The following is a 12,377-nucleotide window of genomic DNA, read 5'->3' on the forward strand; positions in this document are numbered from 1 at the left end:
CTGTCGGGGGAGTACCTATTCGCAGTGTCTGCCAGACTGCCACTCTGACAGTCACCACTGGCAGTTGGGTCACCAACGCAATTCAACGGATGCATCCGACCTCCCACCCTCAAATAGCGCCGGGCGCGTCATAGCGCGGCCTTGCACCGAAGTGAAGGAATGGGAGCCGAACAATACACAGGTACAGAGCCGGAGGATATAGGGTAAGCCTCAGTGTCTTGCCTCCGTACCTAGCCATTCATCCAGCCCCAAAGCTCCATCCTATGGACGCGTTCCAATGTGTTACTCACTTCCCATCCGAATCTCCCACAAATCCATGCACAGTTCATTTCGAGGCAATCCAAGTCATTCCCTTTGAAAAAATTTGATCTCCCATCACCACCTGTTGTTGCAACATCTGCGGCATTCTATAAACCTCCGATCTGTATCGCCGTTTCTTCAGACGATTCCCATATGTTTGCGTTCTTTCCGCCTTCACCCCTCAGCGTTGAGGGCGGGGTAGCCTGTGTGTGGAGCCGAGGCAGAGATGTTGCTACATATACAATCGAAGATTCATGGAAGTTGGAGCGTGGTAACGAGGTCGTGGCGAGCCGCTGGATTGGCGGTGAGCGAATTGTGAGTCCACACGGTTTTAGTATGGTTGAGATGATCCCAATGGTTTTGTTGAGTGGTCGGCTGCTCCAGACCTGTCAGAAGGTAGAAAGTTGGTTCGTACACCAGTGAAAGGCCCAAAGACTGCTGGGGTTCCGGCGTTGATTTTAATCACGAAAATGATGGAAGCTCAGCTTCATTTGAAAACATCTTACCCCCCACTGATACAAGGCCAACATCAGAACCCCAGTCCTGCTTTAAGCACCTTCGAGTACCCATAACAAGACCAGGCCAGACAAAAGAGTCGCCGGACCTTGCGCTTCTGAACGCTTCCGACGACGGATTAGGGCAATTGATGTGTGTTAAGGCATCAATTGGTGTTTCCTTTGATGGTTTGATATTTAGAAGCTTGTTCCGACGAGAATCAGGTTGATACCGCGTTTTTGCTTACAGAATCGTCCATTTTGGTGGCCACTCAGTCGCAAACTATACCAACGTGTGGGCGCCCGCAAGATCTGGGCGCCCTCACATTTGAATTAAATCCCGCTCCGGTGGCTGGATCCTTTCTACATCCGTGTCTTGCGGAATGGAATGATTACGGCTTGCGAGATGTGATTGACATTTGCGAGATCAAGGTCGATCTCTTGAATACCCTAAGGAGTATGTCCGGTATCAATCGCTCCCTGCCCTTCTTAAGTAGCACATCTTGTTGGACTGATAGGCGTGGCTTCTTCGCCTATCTTCTCTGTTCCGTTGTTTTCACCGCGGATCGGTACAGATAATCCCTTAGCCCAGGACTACTTTTCTCCTTCGATCAGTCGAGTTACCGACATCCTTCTGTTGAATGGCCCTTCAGGCCCATCTACTCCCAACCCTGGCATGTGCCTATTAGTGGCAATGGCAGATGGTAGGTGACGAATGAAGTGAACCTTTCGGCGGTCTGATGTATTGAGCAGATTCGCCTTCTGGACGAAGTAAGATAAAAGAGTGGAAGATCCATCGGACAGAAAAACTGCCAAAGGCACCAGATAGCTTCCCTATGAATGAGTCTCCTCCATGGGTGGGTTTGATCAATCACCTCCACGGCTCGGCTCCCATCTGTTATTCTGAAGGTTCTCACGTCTCCAACCGAGTTCATGTTGTCAATTGGTGAATGGGTTTCGGCGATGCGTGGATCCTCGGATGGAAATGATTTATTCGTGCTGTCTGTTGGCGGAATGGATGAACCTTTGTCAGTCAATCCTTCACCGAGGCGGAAGGGGAAGTCGAGATCGTTAGCGGCTGGTCATCTGAGACGAATAAAATTGTGGGTTTATTTTTGTCTTCGAGAAGTTAATGTGCTCAATTGAGTGGTCTCTAGACCGAATGCAATGGAAGAAGTCGAGGCAGTTGTAATTGCCGATAGACCGAGCGAGAGGGATTTGAAGTGTATGTCAACTGAATCTCCTCGGTATTCTGCTCATTTCCTTTCACAGATCCATCTACATTTGTCGTATCCCCCGCTGAGACCTTGATCGCAGTCAGAGATGGGTCTTTCCCCCACACCGTCTTTCAGTAATTCCTGCTCCAGCCGCACATGGACAATTGTTGAGTGATCTTGGTATCAAATTGGCCCGGTGTATCTTGGAAGATGGAGACCCTACAGATATTGTCCAAGTCTTCTGGAAGTACTTTAAAGTTGGGGATATGGCATCCCTTGTGAGCAACACTCTGGATACACTGGATGAGACGCGCGCGTCTTTGGATAAACGGAAGACCAGCAAGGCAGACGTGAAGCCAACAAAGGTCCCTGATTTACCTGCAGACATTCTGGGGTTGATGGTGGATTGTTTGAGGTACGAGGTTCTTTTTTCATGTATCCATTGCCTTACTGGTGCTTGCGTAGACAATGTCCGGATTCTGATGTTGCAAAGCGGTGGAAGACTTGCTTTGCTCTGTGCGAAATCATTACATTAGAGACAGGTCTTCAGGAATGCTTCCCATCTGGGAAGCTGGACAACTGTTAGTGAGCTGCTCCATCGTTCCCGTTGACGATTTTTACAGGGGTTCCCCTCTGTCATGCTTAGTCGCCTTATGGGAACTGCTCACCCTATCGGCTTGGTGGATTGAAACTATGGAGTCACTGGTGCGAGAAGCTTTAAGGTGGCATGCGAGTATAGCATGGACATCCGGTGCTGATGACGCCGAGTCGAGATCCGGGATCGACGACCACTGTTAGTGTTTCCCCGATGGTCCGTTTACCCAAACTGATCTGCCAGTTGTTTTTAGATCCCCTTCTGCCACTCTTGATTCTCCCTCACATGTTGTCAATGATGTTAACCGTTCAAACACTTTTCAGCGTGGTTTGGGAACACATGAAGCAATTGCGCTTTCTAACGCCATTGGTCATTTTTGCGAAGGAGAGACTCAATTCGAGATATGACACGAGTCCATTGGACTTCTCCCACTTCCTCGATCTGCTTAAAATACTCAATGAAAATGTATCTAAGGCATCCATCAGTTGAGTCCGACCACGAATAATGTTCCTCCTGCGCTTTCTGACACTTCATCCAGGCCTTTCTGATAGAAAAGTGATACTTGAACTACTCATACACGATGCTCCCACACATGGCTCATTACATTCCTTACTTCAAATACAAGCTACGGCTGTGGTGCAGCATGCGATCTTACAACGTCCTGGTGCCGCGACATCCCTTCTCATCCGCACAGACGAGCTGCTCGACGTACCTCAGGCTGTAATACGGCGTGCAGATCCTGAGAAATATGGCGATAAAGATGTGCTGGCGAAAAACGCCCTTGTCATTTCTGACAGCAAAGATAACTTATTCAAGTTTGGAACGGCCCCCGCATCCGTGATAGGGCTGAACTTCAGCTCCACTCACCCTGACTCTGGGAAAGGTTCCCCTGGAAATGTCAGAATCTGTGTACGTTGCGGATCTAAAGCGGAGGTGCGGTGGCCGGACGAGAGAACTAGGGCTAACCTCAGATTTGGGCCTAGATGGGGGAATCATGAGGATGAATGGGAGCACAGTTGTCTGTGTGGCGGCAAATGGGTAAGACTACGTACATAGTTATGCAACGTGTTTCAAGGGCCCTTTAATGAGCGCATCCTATGACTTCAGAAGATATTGCTCAATTAATGATGGCTTCGTTGTAGGCGATCATGCCAGCAACCCTTAGACAGGACACCACCCTAGAGGCACAGAGGTAATACGCAAACTTGGGGAATTGCCTCATAATTAGGCTAGCCATCAAACTCTTGATGAAAGTACGTACCGGCCTAGCTCTCACCACCGGAGTTTAGCCTTTCAATCCGTGAGAACTTCCGCATTTGTACTGAGCACAACATCATGCAACGCTAGCTAAAACGTTGGCTGCTCCAATTTGACCAACCCCTTTTCTAATAATCAGGATGACAATCGTGAAAGTTTATGTCCTAAGACATGGAGAAACTGGTGAGTGGCCTTTTTCCTTGTGCAAGAGCCTGATTCAAGCTTGTCATAGACGCGAACGCAAATCGCATTATCCAGGGACAACTGAATACTTCATTGAACGCCGCTGGCCGCGAACAGGCGATCATTGTTGGCAACGTCCTCAAAAATGTACCTTTTACTCATGCATACACGAGCGATCTGACTCGAGCAGTAGACGTGAGGCATTTCCCTGGATTGACTTGGTGCCGATTGAATGAGCTAGGATGACGTTCAGACTGCTAGAGCTATACTTGTCCACCATCCTAACGTGCCATTGATAGCTACTAAAGATCTTAGGGAACGAGTGAGCGCCCCTCGAGTTTCTCTCATCGTTGAATAGATCAATACTGATGTTTCGTTGTCCGACAGTATATGGGGAACCTTGAAGGTGTCCAGGTCTTGGACAGGAAGAAACGCCCTCCAAATGACTCTACCGTCGAGACTTCCCAGTCGCTGCTCGCTCGGCTTTTCACCTGGTGGAGCCAAAACTTGTTCAGCCTCCTAGTATCCCCGGACGCGCCTTCGATTTGCCACGTCCTAGTTGTTTCACACGGAGCATCTATCAGCACCTTAATGAACGCTTTATACTCGATTGGCTTTAGGGCACCACCTCCAGAGAGGAATTTCAGGCAATTCGGGGGATTGCTGAACACGAGCGTAACTGAGCTAGCCATGGGCCCTGCGCCTTCTCCGCGAGGTCCTGAAGATGCGGAGTGGCTTGGCATTGTGATTAGATATAATGATGCGTCACATTTGTTTAGGAGGACTGTGACGCAAGAGAATGTCGACGTTCAAGAGAACCCATAGGGGTAAATGCGCGGTTCGAGTGGGTTGTTAGAAAGAATCGAATCCGAAGGTCCCTGTGCGCCTGATGCCTTCTAATGAAATGCCAGTCAAATTCCTGGGATAGACATCTACCAACGTCTCGCAACCGTCGCTGAACCCTGTTGTGGCTTAAGGCGAGCAGTTGTGTCGAAAGCTTCGGATAATTAGCGTATACGCTACCCATGACTCAAGCTACTGGAAATCATGGGGGTCCTTGCACGTTTTGTTATATATCATCATAATATTAATGGTGTGAGCTGGCTGCTTCGTTTGTTGACCGCGCGAACCGAATCGCAAGAGAACTGAACTGCGGTTCGGTTAAGTTCGGTTCAGATACTGCTTCGGTTCTGGTTCTCAACACCCGCCTCAGAACCGAACCGTGGCACCCCTAATTCCTAGTCCCCAGTCTTTGTGGGTGCTACATATCGCATGTTGTTTAGCGACTGGCTTGTGGATGCAACAAACATTCGGTCACGACTTTCCTCCGCCACAACGAACTTCCCTCTTGGAAGCCCTGGACGTCCCTAACACTTGGCTCCAGATCGGGAAGCAATTAGTCCCCTATTTTAGCGCCCATAGTAGCCAGATCTAGCACTGGAGTCCTCTTGAAGATGCCTCTGCCCTGCATTGTTGACCTCTCGTCTGGGACTTCCTGTTGATTCCCCACTCGCCGTTGGCTTTCAGTGTACACACAGCGCTCCGTTTGGGGTACTTATCCTAGACGGTGTCCATGCTAGTCGGGAGATTGCATTTGCCTTCTCCCTTACGTTTTCCTTTTTTGCACGTACCTGCCTTTTCCTGGATCCATGGAAATTCGTTCTCATCTTACACGCATCGACCCTAGGTTGTATGTTGGCTCAATTCAGCATAATCGCAACCCGGGGCATCTAACTCCCACTATGGGATTACATTAAGCTTACATTTGTTGCCTGGGCTGCTTGTTTCTTCATTCTGCGTTTAGCGAGAGCCGACCTGTCTTAGATCCACGCAGTATCCAAATTGCTTACCACTGCTAGTATCGTCGCTTTTACCACCTCGTCAAGTCGTCGATTTCTTTGCCGCACTCATTCACTCACTGTGTGTACTCATTCTTGCAGGCATGCTTCCTACCTGCTACACATATGATTTCTAGCCTCATTTATTGCGAGCAGTGTGTTACGGAATCCGTTTTAGTCTCACTTCGAATGCATTGAACGATGCAGTACTTTAAGGTCGGGCACACCTTAACTAGCATAAGCTTCGGCAGGATGTTCTTCAGTTAATTCGGTTGTTTGTCTTCGCGCACTCTCAGTCAGGATTATGGGGGTCTGTTAAACAGCTATTTGACATGCACTACAGGGCTCCCCCAAGTATGTCCCAATCAACATTCAGTCACCAGATCTACAGGGGACTAGGTTAGCTGACGTCATGGGCAACAAGCGGAGTGGTCCATATTCACCCCTTTTGCTTCGCGACGTGCTCAGAGTAAGTCTCTGCGATTTCCCTATCCAACTGGGCCCACTTATGCAACCTTGCGACTGACTTGGGGTCCAGATCGATGACTGTTATACAAGGCTCCAAGTCCCTAGCTTCTAGTGAGGGGAATCGGAGGATGACAGAACAATCTTTGAAAGTGGCAGACATAAGGTACGCAAGCATATGATAACGGAGGTCGGAAACAGCTGGGAGCAAGTCCAAGTTGTCTAACCCCGGTACCGCACCACCCCCTGTGCGGGGCAGATATTCATCCACGAATGATTCCCATTCAAAGAGGGTAGGCTCCGGCTCGCCTTCACCTAGTTGTGGTGGTGGATTAGAAGCCGCATGGGCCCGATCCCAAAGTATCAATAGACCTTCTATGTCTAGCGAATCGAGTGTCCGCTGAAGAGTCTCCAGTATTTTTAGTAATGGCTTTCGTAGGAGGAGTGGAAGTAAGGCTTGAATGAACGGCTGACGGGGGGCTTCTGAAGATGATAGTGCGGAGTCGATTGCTAGGAGCTTGGATAGTGATTGATAAGCCCCCTGAATGATGGCTCAGTGTCGTGAAACCCTCGAACAAGGTAGGGAAAGCTTGCCTCATCATTGGGTTTGATCATCTTCCCATCCAGGAATACCCTGAGATTATTCACTGCCCCATTACTGGCGACCCATGAAGCCCATAAAGCCTCAACCGCCATTTCGACTCGTTTTTCATCACCAGAAAAGAGATCAAGTGGATCATAATCGGTAACGGGCGGCACCTTCTCAGCCACTGATTGCTCTCGTAAAGACCGATAATGGGAATGCATAACAAATCGGCTATATGCTAGCTTGACCTCTTTGGTGGCCAAGGAGAGGTATTTGGGATTAGGTAGGAATGCCCATTTGGGCTTAATTTCGACTGCAAAGCCTCCCGCACCAGCGCCAACGAGATCGGTAGCAAGGACAGCCCGTCGTTTACGAGTGTCAATCGAGTCTCGGGCTATTCTCTCCAAAGGGCGATAAGACTGAGAGTAAAGTGAGAGCTTCGAGAGGAAAGCAAGGCTGACACGGCACGATTCAAGGCGGGGGAGGTGCTCCGACGGCACAAGGCGTGAGATGATCCGCGACTGAAAAGCAACGGTAGGATCATCATCTTCGGCTGCGTATTGAGAGTCTTCGTCCTCGTTCTCGTGCTGTTTCAGGAGTTCCTCTGGACTTATTTCACTTCGTGAAACTTTCCGAATGCGGAGAACCATGCCAGTGAAGTTTGGGTCATAGGCGCCGACATACGAGAAGACGATCGTCGCCCCTCCTTCGGAAACATACCTCCAATCATTCGGTGATGTCCAGCGTGCATCCATTGCTTCCAAGAGATGTGAGACGGAAGCTGTCCTTGGAGTCTTGCTCTCGGTTACGTCAGCCTTTATCACACTTGGTTATGAGCCAGCTATCCTCATTTTCATTACTACCTATAAGCACCCGTACAGGCTATCACAATAACGCCAGTTCTACGCTGGAGTATCGCCGCTGAGAACCGTGTCGGCCAACTTATGACAGTACTGGGTTTGCAATTAACAATTCGCCTTTTTTTCGTCATGAGTGAATTGAGAGCTCTGCTGCTTGTGATAATCAGCTTGTAATCCACGTGTTGATGGGCTGTCCGACGTGGTCAACAAACGCTTCCCAGAGAAAAGCCTATTTGTTCTGCAACCCCCCCGATGAATGCATTAATTGTCTAGTGCCCTAATAGAGGGCGTGGGGGCGGCCGCCAGGGTGAAAGATCTCAGTGGACAATTTGTTCCCTCCTCCCGGTGTCTTGTTGGCTCGTGCGGCTACTCTACTGTTTATGTTGCAGATTGGGAATCTCCTGGGGGGGCTAACGAAGGTTATCACCTTCTCTTTGGAGTGACTGCCGATTTATCGTTTTTACGCTAGGTTTGTTACGAGGAGCTCCGTCCAGTTGTAAGAAATACGTGTGCAGCCGCGGAGAGGACAGAAAATGGTCAAGGCGAGTCCTAATGTTTTTGTAAACATGAAACACTGGCCGAACCCACCGAGTTGCTCATTAACGACGACCGCGGACTTTCCACGGGTCAAACGTCTTCACCCATACGTGGCACAATGTCTCTGGAGCTAAGATCAGGCGAGGGGGGGAATGTATTCCGGTGAGTTGTGTATCTGTCTTGCTGACATGGTTGTGAATTTCATGGTCTTCAACCTGACTAGACATTCTTCGGCGAACAGCCATTCCCTGGCTTAAATGAGTTTCAAGTAAGTAATAGTGCAGACTCACTACATTCCGGAGTGTAATAAACAAGCTTTTGCTCCGCAACTTTCCTATGTTAGACGTCTCTGGGCGCCCGCCTGTAGTGAGTTAATTGGACTTTAAACCGGGGTAACCCCACGTTCGCCTGGAAAGCAGATGTCTCAGGCTCGGGCAGCTTCATGCAACGTTTGAGGTTTCAACACAGATAGGTGAGATCCCATGGAATAATCCATAGCTCTTTGACCCGCAGGTTGATTGTCAACTCCAAGGCCCAAAGCACAAAGTGTTCTATGAATCACAACTTCATAGTGGGTTTTATCCGTTGAAACAGTGGGACCAACCCTTTTTTGCATTGTATGACATGGTACGGCCGGAAAAGGACGAAAAAGGTTGGCCTAGCTGGGATCTAGCAGCATACCATTTCCGTGAAATCCTCTTGCCTGATTTTTGTGGTGGTTGACCATCGTGTCGGCACATTTCATTCACAACTCCTTGTGTGTTCACATTGGACACGTACTGGGATGGCATCTAGCTCGCCTCTCATCACCGGTATCTCTTGACCTTCACACCTTGTCTTAAGTCCTTAAGACTAATATGTGAGGATACCCCAGCCCTGAATCCATGTAGAACAGTAAAGGTCCAAGCGATTTGCGATTACTAGCTAATGTATGTTTCATTTTGATACATGTAAGAACAATCTTGTAATGTGGCACATCTTCCAGTCGACCAGAATGCGTGCTGAGATCCCATTGATCGGGTCAATGTTGACAGCCCCGACGTTGCCTCTTTCGCATCAGCGCAGCTTTCAGTGCTCTGCTTGCTTCTTCATCCCATTGATGTAGGTACCAGGTTCCACTTGTCTGGTGCCAGGCTTACTTAATTATTTCCTTCAAGGCTCATGGTCACTCATGGTCATGCAGGTCGGAATAGTCCCCCTCTGGAAGTGATACGTTAGGAAGTGATGGAGATTGAAACTTAACGCGTGGGGTTGTTTGACGTAGGGTGTCAGAATCATCCTTAGAAGTCGTGCTGGGAATGGAGTGAGAGATGTCGGGCAAAGTTCCGGACCGTTGCCCAGAGACTCGGGATCGTGGCCACGACCGTGACCGCGAGAGATCACGAGAGGATGCTGGGGTTTGAGTTGGGCTTTCCCAAGGGGATGATGGCGGTGTATGACCTGACGAGCCTGCCGTGGATGAAGTGGGATGCCTCCGAGTCATGCGCACCCATGAACTCCGGCGTGAGTTGGGAGGTGCCGGAGGGAAATTCAGCGCCGAAGCAAACCGGCGGCGTTCCGTCGGTCTGTTAGCTACATTGGAACAGCAAGTGAGAGTGTCGATGAGCAGTTGAGACGTGAGAGACATACGATTCATGCGAGCCACCGTCTCCGCTATCTTGCGAAACCTTTCTTTCCTCTCTCTCTGCCTTCTGCTCTTTTCCTTCCGCACCTGCCCCTTCCTTTGGAAATACATGTATACCTCTGTGGATAATTCCCAAGCGGGAGTAAGAGCCAGCAGGATAGCTGCCATCTAAGTTGAAGGGAGAGAGATTGCATGTAAGGAAAGCTACGGCCTCGCGAGGTAAGAAAATAAACCTGGCCGAGACTCCACACACTATCTTCTCCTGGAAGTACATTATTGACATTGATCTGGATTTCAGTAACTGATGTTGTGAGACAGGAGATTCAGCATGTGTCTGACGGATGCACTTAGGGACACACCAATTAAGAAAAAGGTTACTGTACAGAACGCGAGAAAATTTCCAACCCAAATCCTCCGCTTTATTGATAATAAGTTCGACCCAGTGTTGTAAGCCATTGGGGGCATGGCTGCCCCAACCATTCTCCCAATGAGCCGGCCAGCGGAGATGGCCCACTTGACAACTCGGTTACATAAACGTTTCCCAGAAACCTCCAGCCTCCAAGCCAAGCGATTCTCCGCCGGGGGTAAATACCATAGTGCAACCGCTTCCTGGTCATTCTCGTCCGGCTCAGGGAACGGCACCCAACTGCTCTTCCGATTGGCTTCCGACGGCAGCGAAGCGGTAGTTGCTCCCACAGTCGTTAGCATCGAACTCATTCTACTGAGCATCCCTTCATCTTCTGAAAATTCAGTTGCTCGGAGGACGAATAGTATGCCATAGCATGACGTAACGAGGAGGCAAAAACTCAGCCATAAAGGCCATACTCCGTACCACACGCGACCGTTCGAGTGAGGTGTGGAACCAGCAATGGAACTGACGCGGAAAGGGTAAGCGAAGAACATAAGGATGGTATCCCCCGATGCCCATGGCTGAGCGTACGTGTGACTTGTGAATAAATTGATAGTCCAGTACCATTGTAGCGAGATCTGAATGGAAGAAATTGAGTCGACCAGAGGATCCTCATGACTCCGACGGTATTCACACCTGGAGGAGGAGTGCTACGCTCAGCACGATACGGGAGCGCTTGTTCTGTTTCTCTTGATCTGTGGTCAACGACGGGCGCCACGGACTACCGTAATCGTCAATGCTACCGTCATTGCGGGAGGAAGCATGCCCCTCGCTGCTGGCACCAGGCCCAACCGGTAGAGACGGGGGATGCCATAGGGAACACATAGGAGCCACAGCAAGTGAAGTAACGCAAGATAGAGTAGAAAAACTGAAATATCTTGAAAGTTTTTCCATGGAGTTTAACGGAGATGGCCCTTACTTTAAGACAATAGTTGCGTGATGTAACGAGAGATTCCGCTGATACTTTTGGATGGTAGCGGGGATGATGAGAGCAGCTATGTTGGATTACAAGCATCATTCCCTTGTTCACTTCTCAAGGCAATGACAGCCTACCAGTAAGCACGACAGCAGACCAGGCGCCTTTCGCAGATTCATTCGGGGACACGATGACAAGGATGGCTGTAACGCCCAAAGTTATCATTGAATGGCAGTGGTGTGAATGGTGATACTGTAGTGCTCACTGTTCATAAGCGCCTGCAAATAGAATGCCACCCTGACCCCCATTCCTGAGGCATCAGGATTGGGGCATATACCTTGGTAGCTTGGGATGGTGGGCCCACAGTTTGCGGCACAGTAGAGGGCCTTGTGATGACTGCGCAGCGCGATACCTCAATTAGTTAGGTATGAGTAGTGATGGACGGACTTGCCTGCGCAGCGCGATACCTCAATTAGTGAGGTATCAGCTGCTAGCGCAAGTCCGGTCCTTATATACATCTTGTAATGACTTTACGCCACTGAGGTGAAACATAAATGGTAAACAACAAGTTGAAAACAAAAGCGCAAAGCGCAAAAACAAAGAGTCCAAGAGGTTGCCGCCGTTTGTGCCTCAAAGCGCCCCTCCCCTTCCCAAAGCGTGAATGTCCGGCCCGGGTGACTCCCTTGACCACCAGTGGCGTTGGGCTGCAACTTCTAACAGGCCTGGCACGTTTGATTATACGAATCACCACTAAAAATTGGGCAAAAATCCACCATACTAGGAGCGAGTATCAAAGAACAAAGGTCTGTCGCATGAACGCGAGCGTGGTGGGCAGGATTACTTACATAATGTGCCTGGGCGGCTTTGTTTTATAGCAAATACAAAAACATCTGCATCCCAATTTGGATGAGGCGACCTCGGCAGATCTGGCGATTGCCCCAAAATGGCAGCAAATCAGGGTCAAATTGGGCGATCAATATATCGCTGTTTTAGGTGTCTACCCATTGTCACGGAGCAGTAAATAATAATCGAGGCCAAACGCGTCAATGCCAGGTCATGCATGTTTGGTCTCAGTGCCAGAATTGTCATTGATATA

At 49.4% G+C, this 12,377-nt stretch overlaps 5 protein-coding genes across 5 annotated transcripts; 3 read left to right on the forward strand and 2 right to left on the reverse strand.

Moving 5' to 3' along the window:
- Positions 1 to 80: 80 nt before the first annotated feature.
- EI90DRAFT_2604015 (uncharacterized protein) lies at positions 81 to 1,198 on the forward strand. The gene is made up of 3 exons (XM_039053309.1): positions 81 to 203; positions 255 to 615; positions 669 to 1,198. Exons 1-3 carry the CDS (start codon positions 160 to 162, stop codon positions 870 to 872), a joined length of 609 nt encoding a protein of 202 aa, XP_038910385.1. The 5' UTR covers positions 81 to 159; the 3' UTR covers positions 873 to 1,198.
- A 1,665-nt stretch (positions 1,199 to 2,863) lies between these two features.
- Positions 2,864 to 3,765, forward strand: EI90DRAFT_3080707 (uncharacterized protein). Its single transcript, XM_039061905.1, has 2 exons — positions 2,864 to 3,090; positions 3,145 to 3,765. Exons 1-2 carry the CDS (start codon positions 2,892 to 2,894, stop codon positions 3,660 to 3,662), a joined length of 717 nt encoding a protein of 238 aa, XP_038910386.1. The 5' UTR covers positions 2,864 to 2,891; the 3' UTR covers positions 3,663 to 3,765.
- A 221-nt stretch (positions 3,766 to 3,986) lies between these two features.
- On the forward strand, positions 3,987 to 5,024 carry EI90DRAFT_3080709 (histidine phosphatase superfamily). Its single transcript, XM_039061906.1, has 4 exons — positions 3,987 to 4,046; positions 4,096 to 4,241; positions 4,300 to 4,368; positions 4,434 to 5,024. Exons 1-4 carry the CDS (start codon positions 4,004 to 4,006, stop codon positions 4,869 to 4,871), a joined length of 696 nt encoding a protein of 231 aa, XP_038910387.1. The 5' UTR covers positions 3,987 to 4,003; the 3' UTR covers positions 4,872 to 5,024.
- A 1,135-nt stretch (positions 5,025 to 6,159) lies between these two features.
- Positions 6,160 to 7,728, reverse strand: EI90DRAFT_3001708 (inositol-pentakisphosphate 2-kinase). Its single transcript, XM_039056336.1, has 3 exons — positions 6,944 to 7,728; positions 6,328 to 6,890; positions 6,160 to 6,269 (listed from the first exon to the last, which is right to left on the reverse strand). The coding sequence occupies exons 1-3, from the start codon at positions 7,688 to 7,690 to the stop codon at positions 6,257 to 6,259; spliced, it is 1,323 nt and encodes a 440-aa protein (XP_038910388.1). The 5' UTR covers positions 7,691 to 7,728; the 3' UTR covers positions 6,160 to 6,256.
- A 1,503-nt stretch (positions 7,729 to 9,231) lies between these two features.
- On the reverse strand, positions 9,232 to 12,324 carry EI90DRAFT_3158108 (uncharacterized protein). Its single transcript, XM_039066160.1, has 10 exons — positions 12,127 to 12,324; positions 12,004 to 12,058; positions 11,547 to 11,667; positions 11,419 to 11,484; positions 11,285 to 11,360; positions 11,002 to 11,233; positions 10,316 to 10,943; positions 10,190 to 10,257; positions 9,962 to 10,124; positions 9,232 to 9,904 (listed from the first exon to the last, which is right to left on the reverse strand). Exons 2-10 carry the CDS (start codon positions 12,055 to 12,057, stop codon positions 9,498 to 9,500), a joined length of 1,815 nt encoding a protein of 604 aa, XP_038910389.1. The 5' UTR covers position 12,058; positions 12,127 to 12,324; the 3' UTR covers positions 9,232 to 9,497.
- Positions 12,325 to 12,377: the final 53 nt, after the last annotated feature.

Source organism: Cantharellus anzutake (genome assembly GCF_015039405.1).
Source record: "Cantharellus anzutake strain C23 chromosome Unknown EI90scaffold_82, whole genome shotgun sequence".
NCBI classification, from domain to species: Eukaryota; Fungi; Basidiomycota; class Agaricomycetes; order Cantharellales; family Hydnaceae; genus Cantharellus; species Cantharellus anzutake.

Coding starts and splice junctions, on each gene's coding strand:
- EI90DRAFT_3080709 (XM_039061906.1), top strand. CDS start 4,004: ATGACAATCGTGAAAGTTTATGTCCTAAGACATGGAGAAACTG. Junction 4,047..4,095: donor CCTAAGACATGGAGAAACTG/GTGAGTGGCCTT, acceptor AGCTTGTCATAG/ACGCGAACGCAAATCGCATT. Junction 4,242..4,299: donor ATCTGACTCGAGCAGTAGAC/GTGAGGCATTTC, acceptor GATGACGTTCAG/ACTGCTAGAGCTATACTTGT.
- EI90DRAFT_2604015 (XM_039053309.1), top strand. CDS start 160: ATGGGAGCCGAACAATACACAGGTACAGAGCCGGAGGATATAGG. Junction 204..254: donor ACAGAGCCGGAGGATATAGG/GTAAGCCTCAGT, acceptor CCAGCCCCAAAG/CTCCATCCTATGGACGCGTT. Junction 616..668: donor GGATTGGCGGTGAGCGAATT/GTGAGTCCACAC, acceptor GGTTTTGTTGAG/TGGTCGGCTGCTCCAGACCT.
- EI90DRAFT_3001708 (XM_039056336.1), bottom strand. CDS start 7,690: ATGGATGCACGCTGGACATCACCGAATGATTGGAGGTATGTTTCCGAA. Junction 6,891..6,943: donor TGATCAAACCCAATGATGAG/GCAAGCTTTCCC, acceptor GCCATCATTCAG/GGGGCTTATCAATCACTATC.
- EI90DRAFT_3158108 (XM_039066160.1), bottom strand. CDS start 12,057: ATGGTGGATTTTTGCCCAATTTTTAGTGGTGATTCGTATAATCAAACG. Junction 11,668..12,003: donor CGTATAATCAAACGTGCCAG/GCCTGTTAGAAG, acceptor AGTCATCACAAG/GCCCTCTACTGTGCCGCAAA. Junction 11,485..11,546: donor TTTGCAGGCGCTTATGAACA/GTGAGCACTACA, acceptor TGGGCGTTACAG/CCATCCTTGTCATCGTGTCC.
- EI90DRAFT_3080707 (XM_039061905.1), top strand. CDS start 2,892: ATGTTGTCAATGATGTTAACCGTTCAAACACTTTTCAGCGTGGTTTGG. Junction 3,091..3,144: donor TGTATCTAAGGCATCCATCA/GTTGAGTCCGAC, acceptor CACTTCATCCAG/GCCTTTCTGATAGAAAAGTG.